At 36.1% G+C, this 12,989-nt stretch overlaps 1 protein-coding gene across 2 annotated transcripts in view; it reads right to left on the minus strand.

Moving 5' to 3' along the window:
- The window catches only part of HELB (DNA helicase B), a 39,149-nt gene that overhangs the window by 14,441 nt on the left and 11,719 nt on the right, over positions 1-12,989 (minus strand). For both annotated transcript variants that reach the window (XM_017871573.1, XM_017871574.1), the window contains exons 5-11: positions 12,709-12,886; positions 11,510-11,651; positions 8,274-8,428; positions 5,034-5,115; positions 4,273-4,332; positions 2,845-3,073; positions 1,931-2,074 (exon numbers count right to left, since the gene is read on the minus strand). In XM_017871573.1, coding sequence (XP_017727062.1) covers positions 1,931-2,074; positions 2,845-3,073; positions 4,273-4,332; positions 5,034-5,115; positions 8,274-8,428; positions 11,510-11,651; positions 12,709-12,886 — 990 coding nt within the window. The remainder of the gene's footprint in view (positions 1-1,930; positions 2,075-2,844; positions 3,074-4,272; positions 4,333-5,033; positions 5,116-8,273; positions 8,429-11,509; positions 11,652-12,708; positions 12,887-12,989) is intronic.

A 12,989-nucleotide genomic window follows, 5' to 3' on the forward strand; every position in this document is an offset into this window, starting at 1 on the left:
TTTTTTTTTTTTTTTTTTTTTTTTTGAGATGGAGTCTCCCTCTGTTGCCCAGGCTGGAGTGCAGTGGCACAATCTCTGCTTGCTGCAACCTCTGCCTCCCAGGTTCAAGTGATTCTCATGCTTCAGCCTCTCGAGTAGCTGGGTTTAGAGGTGCTCACCACTACGCCCAGTTACTTTTTTTGTATTTTTTAGTAGAGATGGGGTTTTGCTATGTTGGCCAGAGTTGGTCTTGAACTCCCGACCACAGATGATCCACCCACCTTGGCCTCCCAAAGTGCTGAGATTACAAGCATGAGCCACCATACCCCACCCTTTTTTACCTCTAAAAAAAAAATCAGGTGAATTGTGGGCATTTTAATAAGCCATTTCAAATTCTTTTTGGAACCGAGATGGGGATAAATTAATAAATAAATCCCCACCCACTTAAAAAAAAAAAAACTCTATGCTAATTAATGTTTGTTTACTAGTAGAAAATTTGGGCTGACCTAAATTTTTCTGCACAAAAATGAGGGTTGGGCCAGGTGCAGTGGCTCATGCCTGTAATCCCAGCACTTTGGGAGGCCGAGACGGGTGGATCACAAGGTCAGGAGTTTGAGACCAGCCTGACCAACATGGTGAAACCCTGTCTCTACTAAGAATACAGAAATTAGCCAGTCGTAGTGGCATGTGCCTATAATCCCAGCTACTTGGGAAGCTAAGGCAGGAGAATCACTTGAACCTGGGAAGCGGAACTTACAGTGAGCCAAGATCGCACCACAGTTCTCCAGCCTGGGCAACACAGTTAGACTGTCTCAAAAAAAAGAAAAAATGAGGGTTGATGCAACCTTTACATTAAAGCAACATACCAACAGCAGAGAAGGAAGCTCAAAACAAAGAGATACATAACAGAGTCACTAATAACAGATGAGAATTCAAGGGTATTAAAATAAAGCATAAAGGCAACTTGCACTGAACTTAATATGCTGTCCTAGAACAGCAAAAGGACATTAATGGAAAAACTGGTGCAATTCAAATATGCATAGTTTAGTCATCAGTCTTACAGCAATAGTAATTTCTTAGTTTTGATGAATATGCCATAGTCATAAAATGTTAAACACCAGGGAAAGCTGGGTGAAGGGTATATGAAAATTCTCTGTCGTATCATTCAACTCTTCTGTAAAACTAACAATATTCCCACGTAAGTTAGGGGGAAAAAAAAGAAGAAAGATTGCCTCACAAAGATGGAGGGAGAGGATACATTTGTCAAAACTCATCCAACTTTATAATGAAACCGTATGTAAATTATACCCCACAAAGCTGATAAGGCCAAAAATAAAAAATAAAACCTAGTTGCAAAAGTATAGAAACAAGATGATATCATTTACATAAACCTCAGTAACACAGAAAACAATCATATATATTGCTTCTACATGAATAGGAGTGATATATACCAAATTGAGGGCAGAAGTCACTTCGGAGGAAGGCGGGAGGCAGACCCAGGACTAGGGCAAGGCAAGTGAGGAACTCACCTCCAGTACAAAATTTAAGGGGTTGCCAAGAAACTCGGCAATCAAGATAAATCAAGATATTTTAATGTAACAGTTTTGTAAATCAAAATTAAGGCACAAAAGGATTCATGATGAACAAAATATCAGAACTTAACCAAAGATAAGATGAGTACAGTGCCATGCCAAGCCATACTGGAGACTCAGGCAGGGAGGGGAAGACCTAAAGAAGGAGACTTTACCTATAATGCCTTCATTTCTAAAAATAGAGCTCTGGAGCAAAAAAGAGCAAAAGGCTGGCGTCTCTATATTATGTTCTGTACTTTCACGTATTTTGTTTCCTAATTTTTGTTTGCTAATAAGTGCAACAAAAAATTATGAAAACAATGCAAGGTGCTGTAAGGTTGATAAATTATTTAAAGGGTTTTATAAAAGTCCCCTCTTACCTGAAAAGTGTGAATAGTTCTTGCCCATGCATGTTTTATGCGACAATATTTCATCAGCTTCTTAAAATCCACAGTTACTTCCAGGCCAGCCATATTATTAATGGTCAAAGATCTTCTCATTCCAAAAGTTACATCAGTTACATCCTGTCACCAAAACAAAGAACTCTTTTTCATACCTTCAAATATGTTCTACATTCAAATATGTTAAAAGATATTCTATCTTAGGGTCAAACATACTATGTAAGAATTACAATTAAGAATTTCAAAAGGCTTAAAATTTGCATTTCAGCACAAACTGAATATATCTATACCCAAATATTTTAATAAACACAAATATAAGTTTTCAGTCTTTGAAACTTATATTCAATTTGACTCTGAAGAACAGTCTGTTATTTCTTATTTTGAAGTCTCTACATTTCATTTCTTATATTGACTACATAAGTCTGAGTAGATTCTTTGCAAAGTTTACTTTTCCTCACAGCTTTCAAAGAGGGTATCTACACTGTGAGAATAAATACAAGGCAACCACTTCTATAGTTTGTACATTTAAGCAGCAACAAAGGAAATGATGCTTTTTAAAATATATGTCTCGTTTATGCCTTGTTTTTTGTTACTCAAGTACTTCAACTTTATTAAAAATGTTTCTTCATAAACTCTTCTAGAAAATATAAGAAGCAGCACTTCCCAACTCACTTTATGAGGCCAGCATTATTCTGATACTAAAGCCAGACGGGACATTACTAGATAACTACCCATATCCTTCATAAAAATGGATGCCCAAAATCCTTAACAAAAAATCATGAAACAAGAATGTCAACTCTGATATCATTAGATTCTGAATCAATCCTAGGACAATAAAATAACCAAATATATCTCTAATTAGTTAAAAGACATTATCTTCTGTTTTCACTTACATTCGTTATGAAAAATATTTCTCCATTGCACAGTCGAACATTACTTTCAAAGTCATGCTTATTTTTAGCAAAATCATGAAGAGTACCAGAAAAGTCTTCACCACTGGTGTCTAGATCATTATTTTGCTGACTTCCAGAAATATTTTCAGGGAGTAAGTCTGAGAGGTATGCATTCCTAGTACAACAAATTTTATCACCAATTCCAAACACAAGTCTGTTCTGATGGTCTCTGGGATAGAAAATGATAATATATAATCAACGTCTGGAAAGTCTCCATTTCACTTGTTCAAGCATTAACTCCTACTCAGACTCGATTCAATTATCAGAATAATTCCCATATTTTCTTTACAACACTTTCATTCTCCAATGGGCAACAAGAAATCAGGCTCCCATAGCTGATTATTTATACATACTCTCTACAGCGCCTCAAACTCAACGACATCTCCCAGTCAAATTTTTTCAAGTTAGAAATTTTGGCTTAAATGCTGATGCCTCTCCTCTCCCTTATATTCTAAAGGTTACCACAAATCTTGATTTTTTTTCCTTTAAAATTAATCCTCTGCTCTCCAATTTCTTTTATCATTACTCTATTTGAGGTCTTTTTGAGGTCTTACAGCACTTATACACATTTCTATTATAATAATTACGATACTGTATCAGTACAACAGCAGCAAATTGAGGAAGTGGTGGTGATAGGCCAGCTATTGCACTAAGTGCTTTAGGTACATTATTTCATTTCATTCTTACTACAACTCTGTAAGGGAAATTCTGTATCCATACCCACTTTTACAGACGTGAGAGAGGGAAACAACCTGGCCCATCATCGCAGTTCCTGGGACCCTGGGTATATGGCCTCAAGCCCAGGCTTTCTGGCCTCTTGCTGGGCTACCTGACAGATTTTTTGTGTATCTTCCCTCAGAAGACAGGCACTCCACCTGTATCTTATACATATTTAGAATGTCTATACTTAGTGCAAAGCAGGTATTGGTCAATTCAAGAGAAATGAATTAATTTTTCCTACGTATGACCACAGTGGCTTGTCTACACTCATGTTTCTCTGATAGACAGACATTCACTAAGTTGCTCTCTGCAGGCATCCTGTTGCTAAGGTTCTCAGAAACACTACACACATAATTTTTAAAATTCCCCTGCACTCCCCATGCTTATCTTGGAGAAGCTGAAGGCTGCTAAGGTTGAAACCAAAAAAATGTCACTCCTAATTTTTCTTTTTATTCCACTCATTACTAAAATATCAATTCCCAAGGATGTATTCATATATTGTATTTAATTGAAGAGATCATTATATTTCACAAATGGAAAAAAAACTATTTTTAAATATATGAAAATAGGTGACAAACATCAAAGCAAAGAAAAAAACAGCAAATCAAAGGACTCTCCTTAAAAGTTTCAGTTCTCGAAGACACTCACTTGTTGAGGTGGCCTGTGTAGTGTTTGCAGCAGCAGTCATTAATTAGATCACAGTCTTGCCTGAAACACACGAAAATGCAGGGGTCACCTTAATGGTACCTGCTACAGGTTTACTTTTGTTATCAACAATTATGACATACTAGATTCTACAAAAAGTTTCCAAGACTTTCTCTAGGAAATAGTATTTTTGTAGTTTTTTGTTTCTGTTTTGGTTTTGGTTTTTGTTTTGAGACATGGTCTTGCACTGTCGCCCAGGCTGCAGTGCAGTGGCAGCATCTCAGCTCACTGCAACCTCCAACTCACAGGTTCAAGTGATTCTCCTGCCTCAGCCTCTCAAGTAGCTGGGATTACAGGTATGCGCCATGATGCCTAGCTAATTTTTGTATGTTTAGTAGGCAGAGGGTGCTCACCACGTTGGCCAGGCTGGTCTCAAACTCCTGACCTCAAGTGATCCGCCCACCTTGGCCTCTCAAAGTGCTGGGATTACAGGTGTGAGCCACTGAGTCCAGCCTGTAGTTTTTATCTTAATATAAGCTTCTGTTCCATTCAGAGTCCCCATGAACTTCTAAATATAATACTTGGTGGAAAGAGCTCTGTTTAGAAAGTGCCCTCTGCCATGTCTAACAAAGATATACCCCAAAATAAGAAAGAGAATTAACAGTGATGAAATATTGGAATCTCCCATCCAAATAGGATCTATATTAATAAGTATGAGATTTAAAAGCTAGATTAAAAATATTAAAATCTTTTAAATGCTTTACCTTCTAAATGCAATAAATTGTGATGTTTTTGCATTTTGCAAGTCATTTTCTTGCAGTAAAGTTTTAACTGCAGAATATAAACCTAATAATTCAAGAGAAAAAAGTTAACACAGAAAATCACCAAATTATAATACAATTTCGACGAAGAAACTAATTTGGAATTCCTGGTAAGGGGCCCTGGGAAAATATCTCACCAAATGGAATACAAGTTCACCATGGGAATGTCAACCTCATTCCCCACATCAGCCAGGGCAATAGGAAAGAGAATGAAAAGAAGGGTTCCAAGACAACCCACCCTCAACAGAGAGGTCAACCCCTGGCCAGGACAGTTCCCCATTTGTAATAGACTCACTGTGTATTTGCTGATGGTTTATGAACACTGAATTTAAGAAATAAACAGGAGTACAAAGTGTGTAACAGCATGACTAATGTAAAACATCCTGTTTTAAGTTCTTGTGATCATATTAGTAATGAGTTACACAACTTGACAATATACAGGCCTTATATGTTATATCACTTAATATGCAGGACACCCACATGTGGTAGGTGCTGTTATATTCAGAGCTGATATTCAACTGGCACGTACTTGTCTAAAACATAGCAATACTTCCGTATTAGCTGGAAAACAGCTACTCCCCTAACAACACAATGCTCTACTCCCCACCCCAACCATCTCTTTCCTTCTCCCCAGACCTCCCCATGATCTAGCAACTAAAAGGTTAACCCTGGCATAGTGGGGGCATCCATTCCAATGATGCTCATGCCCTACAGCCATTGGAGAGTCTCACTTCTGATGACATCCATATTGTGAATGTGAAAACTAAGGCTCATGGAAGTACAAGCATTTTCCCATATGTGTTTCCTGAGTAGCAGAAGAATCACAAGGGAATAAAAAAGCCCATGCCTCGTGATGCCCTGCTCTGGGAAGACAAATTTAGCTGCCTGCTGAGCCCTTCATTTTTCAGATGAAGGAAGGATTACCGCTAGAAAACGGCCAAGACTCAGCTCACCCTCAGCCAACCCCTGGCTTCTGGAGCAGGAATTTCAAAAGGTCTCCCAGGATACTGTTATTTTTTACATGTACAGGATGGCACTGTTCCATACCTTGCTTTTTTCACTTTCTCCAAATCTTACAGATCGATATGTACAATGTATTTTATTAAGTCTGAGATATACATTTTCCTCACATTTTAGCATCTCTGAAATTCTAGCCCAAATATGAATCCTGTCTTAGGTCTTAGTACTTTGTAATAATGGGCATAATTTACTTAATAACTTAATTATTAGTGAAAAAGTACTATATGCTTCTCTGAGGAATATTTACTCAATGTCCTTGAAGAAGAGACTAATTTTCCAGCAGAAGTTCTCAATTTAGAAAAGCAGCATCAGGTAAGCTCTGCTACCAGTCTAAAATGGACCATTTTTTTAAAAAGTATATTCTCATTAATGCAAAGAATGGGTACCAGATATAAAACCAACAATATTTTAGGTAGAATTAAGTGAAGTGGCAAAGAAAGAGATCTGTTTAACTAAGTCTCATTTTCCTCATCTGTAAATAGGACTTACTATTAACTAAGCTGTGAGAATAAACATTAGCTATTAATTATTTAACATACATTTACAAGTCACAAAACAATATGTAGCTTACAAACCAATTTATGTAAAACTGAAATAAATATGTTTGTATATGGATACAATAAGGTTAAAAGGATAAACACCAAGCTTTTACTGTGTGTGTGACCTTAATGGGATTGTCCTGGGGGAAGAAGAGAAAGGAAAATTACCAGGGAACATTAATTCTTACTTCAAACATTCCTGTATCGTTGACTTTTTTTTTTAAGGAGTATTGTTTCTCAAACCATTGGCCCCCACAATCTAAAGCAATCTTGCAACAAATTTCATCAGTCACTAGTAAGTATTCAGTTAGGTCTACTTGATTCTTTGTACTCTGATGTTTGAAAATATATTTATATTTGTTTACTTTTTAATTATCTGTTTCCCACACTAGAATGAAAGAACAATAACCCCAGGGACAATCTTTTTAATCTTTTCCTCTGCTTCATCTATTGTATCTAGTATATAACAGGAGCTTAATAAGTATTTGCTGAATGAAAAATAGAAAGAAAAAAATAGTTTCTACAATAAATTTTAAAAAGCACATTATAGAACACTATGTATGATCTCATTTATTTAAATACATTGTTGTAACATGTGAATGATCACTAACCCAAGGGAAATGAGATTGGGGACACACACTAAGGGGAAAAGGCTAACAGATAAAGTTGTATGTCATCACTTTCACATACACAGTGAAAGTGGTTAAGTGGGAAGGATATACCTTTGAGAACAGTGGCAACTACAAAAAGTCCTCAATAACAATCATTTAAACCTTTACTAAGTCAATTTTGAGAAAACCATTACACCATCTTTAAAAGGTTTGTTAGGTGAGTTTATAATGAAAATAAAGATCAATAGATAGGTTCAATCTATTTAAATAAATTCACTTGCAATAGCTAATTTAATAACATCTATTAGTCACAACAAACTGACATTTATAGAGTGTCTCATAACTGATGAATGCCCTCAACCCTCATAATAGCTCCACAGGGAGTTCCACTATGGTTCCCATTTTACAAATGGTTAAGTAACATGACACAGGTCATATACATAAAGGAGAAGACTTCCTGTCCCACATTCATTCTCAACCCTGTCCTGCTGTCATCCTAACATCCATAATTAGAAGGCATGCTTCTACTCACTTTATAAAACAGAACTATTAGGAATTAAACTTGGCAATAGTTTGAGTCACAATTTTTGTTTCAGAAACAAAATAAAAGTACTTGCTTTTATTAGCATTGAGTATTTGTATTCAAAATGAATGTATTTCCTTTTCAAATTGCAAGGAAGGAAAAACTTCATTAATTAAGACTTACTTTCTCCTAAATAAACCTGAATTATTGGGGCTTTGCTTTATTTTAAACAAAATCACCTACATCCATTTATTCACTCAACAAAATTTACAGAGCATTTATGTGTCAAGAGCTTACTTCTTTATAAAATTCTAGAGTATTCTGCTTTTGATGATTACTAAGTTAGTTCATTTATTTTCAATGTCTCATTTTTTTGCTAGCAATATTTTTCTTTACCATCAAAGAAAATTATAACTAGTCATTTAATAACTATGTTACAAAACTTAAATACTTATACTTAACCCTACATCTCATAGAAGTTTATACTCACAAGAGTGATGATTAGTTTTAGATGACTGAGAACTGGCATCCTCTTCTGGGAGTCTGACAAAAATAAATGTCTTATCTTGAATTGAGATGGGTAATGTCGGATTATCAGAGATATTTAGTTCTGCATCAAATTTTGGAAACTGGCGTCTTGAGATTCTTGAATAAAGATAACACACACGCGCAAAGAACATTATCATCCAAAAATGTCTTCATATATGATCAGAGCTAATGTCCTATAATAATTAGTATCTATTAATAGATAACAGAGAGAAAGGGTCATCCAGGTATGCATTATAAACAGTAAATGAGTTTTATAATAGAAGACAATAAAGTTATGGTACTACATGTTAGCAATCAGTCCTTAGCAAACTAATAGGATCAGGAAAAAAAAAAAATTATCAGAGGGTTTACTAGGCACCATTCTGAAAACCTGGTCTGTTTATCTCCAGACCACAAAAGAACCATGCAAGGAAGGTATTATCCTTATTTCACATGTAAACAATGTGAGGTTTAGTCAAGTATAGTGGGTTGCCCAAGGCCACAAAAATAGAAAACAGGAGAATTGGGAGGCAAATAGGCCCATTTTACTCCATATCCCTTTCTATTTAAATTAATTTGAACTGGTTCCGGCCTTTTCCACATGTTTACACTATATTCTCCTCCTTTCTTCTCTGTATATTCCACATATAATCCCAGTTTCCCTACTGAACCAAGTATCCACATCTAGTTGCTTCTATTTCTTCCTCATCCTTCTTTCATTCTTACATTTTCCAAGACTAGCAAATCATATCAGAAAACAGAGTAAGGTATGGTTATCTGGAAGAAGACTGACTCCTTGACCAGACCTAACAGCAGCCTGGTCATCAGAGGTGGTGGTACCCTACTGTGTCTTCTTTACCCTTTCCCAAACAAAAGTGGAAAGGAACAGAGAGGGAATGAGGCTATTCTTGCTGGCGATAGGCCAGATTTAATTGGGACCTTAAGAATCATCACAGATTTCCTGTTTTGCTTCTGACCCAAGGTATGTAGCACCTTCTACCTCCAGGAGCTTTCCCCTGGTATATAGCAGGGATCCTTCACAGTCAATAAATATTTGAGCATTATGATTAAGACAAAATGATGAAAGGAGCACAGCTAGAACCAAATGATATTGAAAGAGTTACTAAAAAGAACTCCTGAGATTCAGATAAAATTGAGTTCTGAGACATCTAATATGCTTTAGATTCCTCCAAGTTTCTTGGACTTTAAAATGACTAATCATCTACCAAAAATGGGGTGGCCTTTAGGTAGAAGCAGAAAGATTACAGGAAAAGAATATTCTACATCCAACTCCATTAGTTTTCTTAATGTCTTAATATGAACCCACACTGTCTACCCTATTCCTGTCAATTCCTCCTCTACTCCCACAGTTTTATCCACCAAGGTAGACAGAGGCTTAGAGAAAGTAGGTTTTGAATATTTTAGTTCCAGCTTGTCTGGCCCACAAGCCACATGAGGCCAAGTATGGCTTTAATTGCAGCCCAACACAAATTCACAAACTTTCTTAAAACATTATGAGATTTTGTTTACGATTTTTTGAGATGCAGTCGTGCTCTATCACCCAGGCTGGAGTGCAATGGCGCGATCTCGGCTCACTGCAATTTCTGCCTCCAGGGTTCAAGTCACTCTCCTGCCTCAACCTCCCGAGTAGCTGGGATCACAGGCACCCACCGCCATGCCCAGCTAATTTTTGTTGTTGTTGTTGTTGTTGTTGAGACGGAGTCTTGCTCTGTTGCCCAGGCTGGAGTACAGTGGTGCAATCTCAGCTCACTGCAAGCTCCGCCTCTCAGGTTCACGCCATTCTCCTGCCTCAACCTCCCAAGTAGCTGGGACTACAGATGCCTGCCACCACGCCCAGCTAATTTAATTTTTTGTATTTTTAATAGAGATGGGGTTTCACTGGGTTGGCCAGGCTGGTTTCAAACTCCTGACCTCAGGTGATCCGCCTGCCTCATCCTCCCAAAGTGCTGGGATTACAGGCATGAGCCACCGTGCCTGGCTTAGGATTTTTTTTTTTTTTTAGCTTATTAGCTATCATTAGTGTTAGTGTATTTTACATGGGGCCTAAGACAATTCTTCTCCCAGTGTGGCCCAGGGAAGCCAAAAGACTGGACACCCTTCTTCTAGTTTCTGCTACATCCTACCTAGAAGATGTTCAATCAACAAAACATTTTGTAAAAAAGAGTAAAAACCAGCGATACATTTTGGTACAATGACTAACAGAGACTCAGTATTCAAAGGTCCCATTGTATCTAGAGATTTTAATACAGTCACACCGATTAATGATAGGGATATGTTTTGAGAAATCCACCATTTGGCAATGTTCATCCTTGTGTGAATAGCATAGAGTGCACTTACACAAATCTAGATGGTATGTCCTAGGCTACACATCTAGGCTATATGGTACAGCCTATTGCTCCTAGGGTACAAACCTGCACAGCATGTTACTGTACTGAATGCTGTACCCAATTGTAACACAGTGGTATTTGTGTATGTAAACATATTTAAACATAGAAAAGGTACAGTAAAAGTATAGTTTTATAATCTTATGGCACCACTGTCATAGATGCAATCTGTTGTTGACTGAACACTATGTGGCACATGACTGTATCAAAATAAATGTCATGAAATAATAATGACTGTGATTTTCATATGTATGGACTATGGAGAAACCAAATGTCTGAGCTGACAGAGGATAACTCCAAAGGCTTATGCAAAGATGAAAGGAAGAGAAGGGTTCTTTTCTATTTAAAGGAAGTAAGATGCCATGGGTGCCTCTAGGATTCATCTAGGAGTGAAATACCACATTCAATTCTTTTGCCTTCTGCTTTCTCCCACAAAAATTAGGAGATATTTCTTACCCAATTCTCCCTTGCACGTATTTCCAAATCTCTATTCCCCTTGGGCTTATTCTAGTCCTTAAGCTTAATACAATTTTAATTCATATACATACTTTTAAAATCAGGAAACCTCATCCATTTTTAAATTTCAATAATAACTTATGCTGGACCAGTAATGAAAAACATTAACCTTGCTTTTCTAACTGTAGGGCAAAAGGTTTATAGTTGAAGGACGGAAGAGTTTTGCTAAAAGGTATAGTAAATGTATTGTACTAAATCATTCTAATTCAAATGCCTTTTTTTTTTTTTTATTTCTAATACAAGAGACAGAAAATGCAAACTCTTAGTAATATTATACCTTGTAGCATTGTCCACAATTAGCTGAGATTCTGCTCTATGGTTTGTCTTTAGTTCAATAGCACAATTTCTTGACTTTAGAGTCTCAAAAAGATCTTTCAGCAAGTTACCAGGTTCAATACTGGGTAACTGTCTAATGTCACCTAAAAGAAAAAAAAAAAGATATAGTAGGAAGACTTACTCTGAGAAAAAATACCCCCAAGATTGTTTAAAATTATTTAAGAGTTTAAAGTTAAATATTTTACAAAAAACAACATTTAAACAGTATAAGACATAAAAATAGTAATAACACAATAAGGTGACAAAATCTAAATTGAACATCTTTCATACCTATAACCACAGGGAAACGGGGTAGAGGCATATGTTTTAGTCAACATATTAGGGGGAAAAAAAAACGAGCCTTAGACATTGTAGTTAGTCCCTTTTTCAATCATGTTCAATGTCTTACTGAACGTGGAAGAATCTATAGCCTCAAATAGATAAAATAAGTGTACAAAATATACAACAAATACATGCATTTGATAACAGATACATTCCAGTAATCTTATAGTGATGTTCTGCTCTATCAAAAATACTTTTTGCTTGCAACAAATAAGCCCTAAATATAAGAAAACATGTACTGGGGAAGCAGAGATAAGGCTTAAGCCATTAATAGAATCAACTGCTTAAAATACATTCTCAAGTACCTAAAAAAAAAAATAGTTTTTATATACAACTTGATTCTCCAATTGTGATTTTATTTTTTTCTCCATTAAATCATATGTTCTACAAAGCATGACAACCCAAGAGAATCTAACTGAATATTATCAGAATTGGAAGAACTTAAGAGGCTGGTGAGGTCTAATTTATTAGCTTAGAATCATAAAATTACTTTTAAGTGGTCTATAATTCAAACTTTTTATTATTTCCAAATGATCCACATCCTGATTTACTCTGAATCTGTGGCACTTTTACTATATTAATAGCCATCATTTAGGTGATTAGCAGTAACCCTTCACAACCCTATTTCTTTCACATCCTAGCCTGCTAATATCCTGGCCAAAACAGAACAACCCAAGCTGATTAGGAGAGTGGTCAGATTTAACTTAGTGTAGCTTTAGTATCAGTTCTGGTGTAAACAACCAACTAAGTGGTATACACAACCAACTAACCACAATACTTTGAAATAAACATCAGAATTCCAACAATATTTTAACTTACCAAGGATAATGAGCTTAGAAAGTTTGGAGTGCTCACACAATAAATTTAAGACCGATTTGAAGATTCCTACAGACACCAAACTCCCTTCATCCACAACCAGAACTCTAACCGAAGAAAATTTCCATGGTTTGTTTGTGGTCATCATTGTTTGATTCCATGAATAGAAGCTATAATCGACCTACAAGCAAAGTATGGCATTCCTAAAGTCAGGTTATAAAATCTACAAAACCAATAATTTTTTTTTTTTTTTTTTTTTTTTTTTTTTTTTTTTTTTTTTTTTT

Source organism: Rhinopithecus bieti, unplaced genomic scaffold (assembly GCF_001698545.2).
Source record: "Rhinopithecus bieti isolate Rb0 unplaced genomic scaffold, ASM169854v2 scaffold_5924, whole genome shotgun sequence".
Classification (NCBI taxonomy): Eukaryota; Metazoa; Chordata; class Mammalia; order Primates; family Cercopithecidae; genus Rhinopithecus; species Rhinopithecus bieti.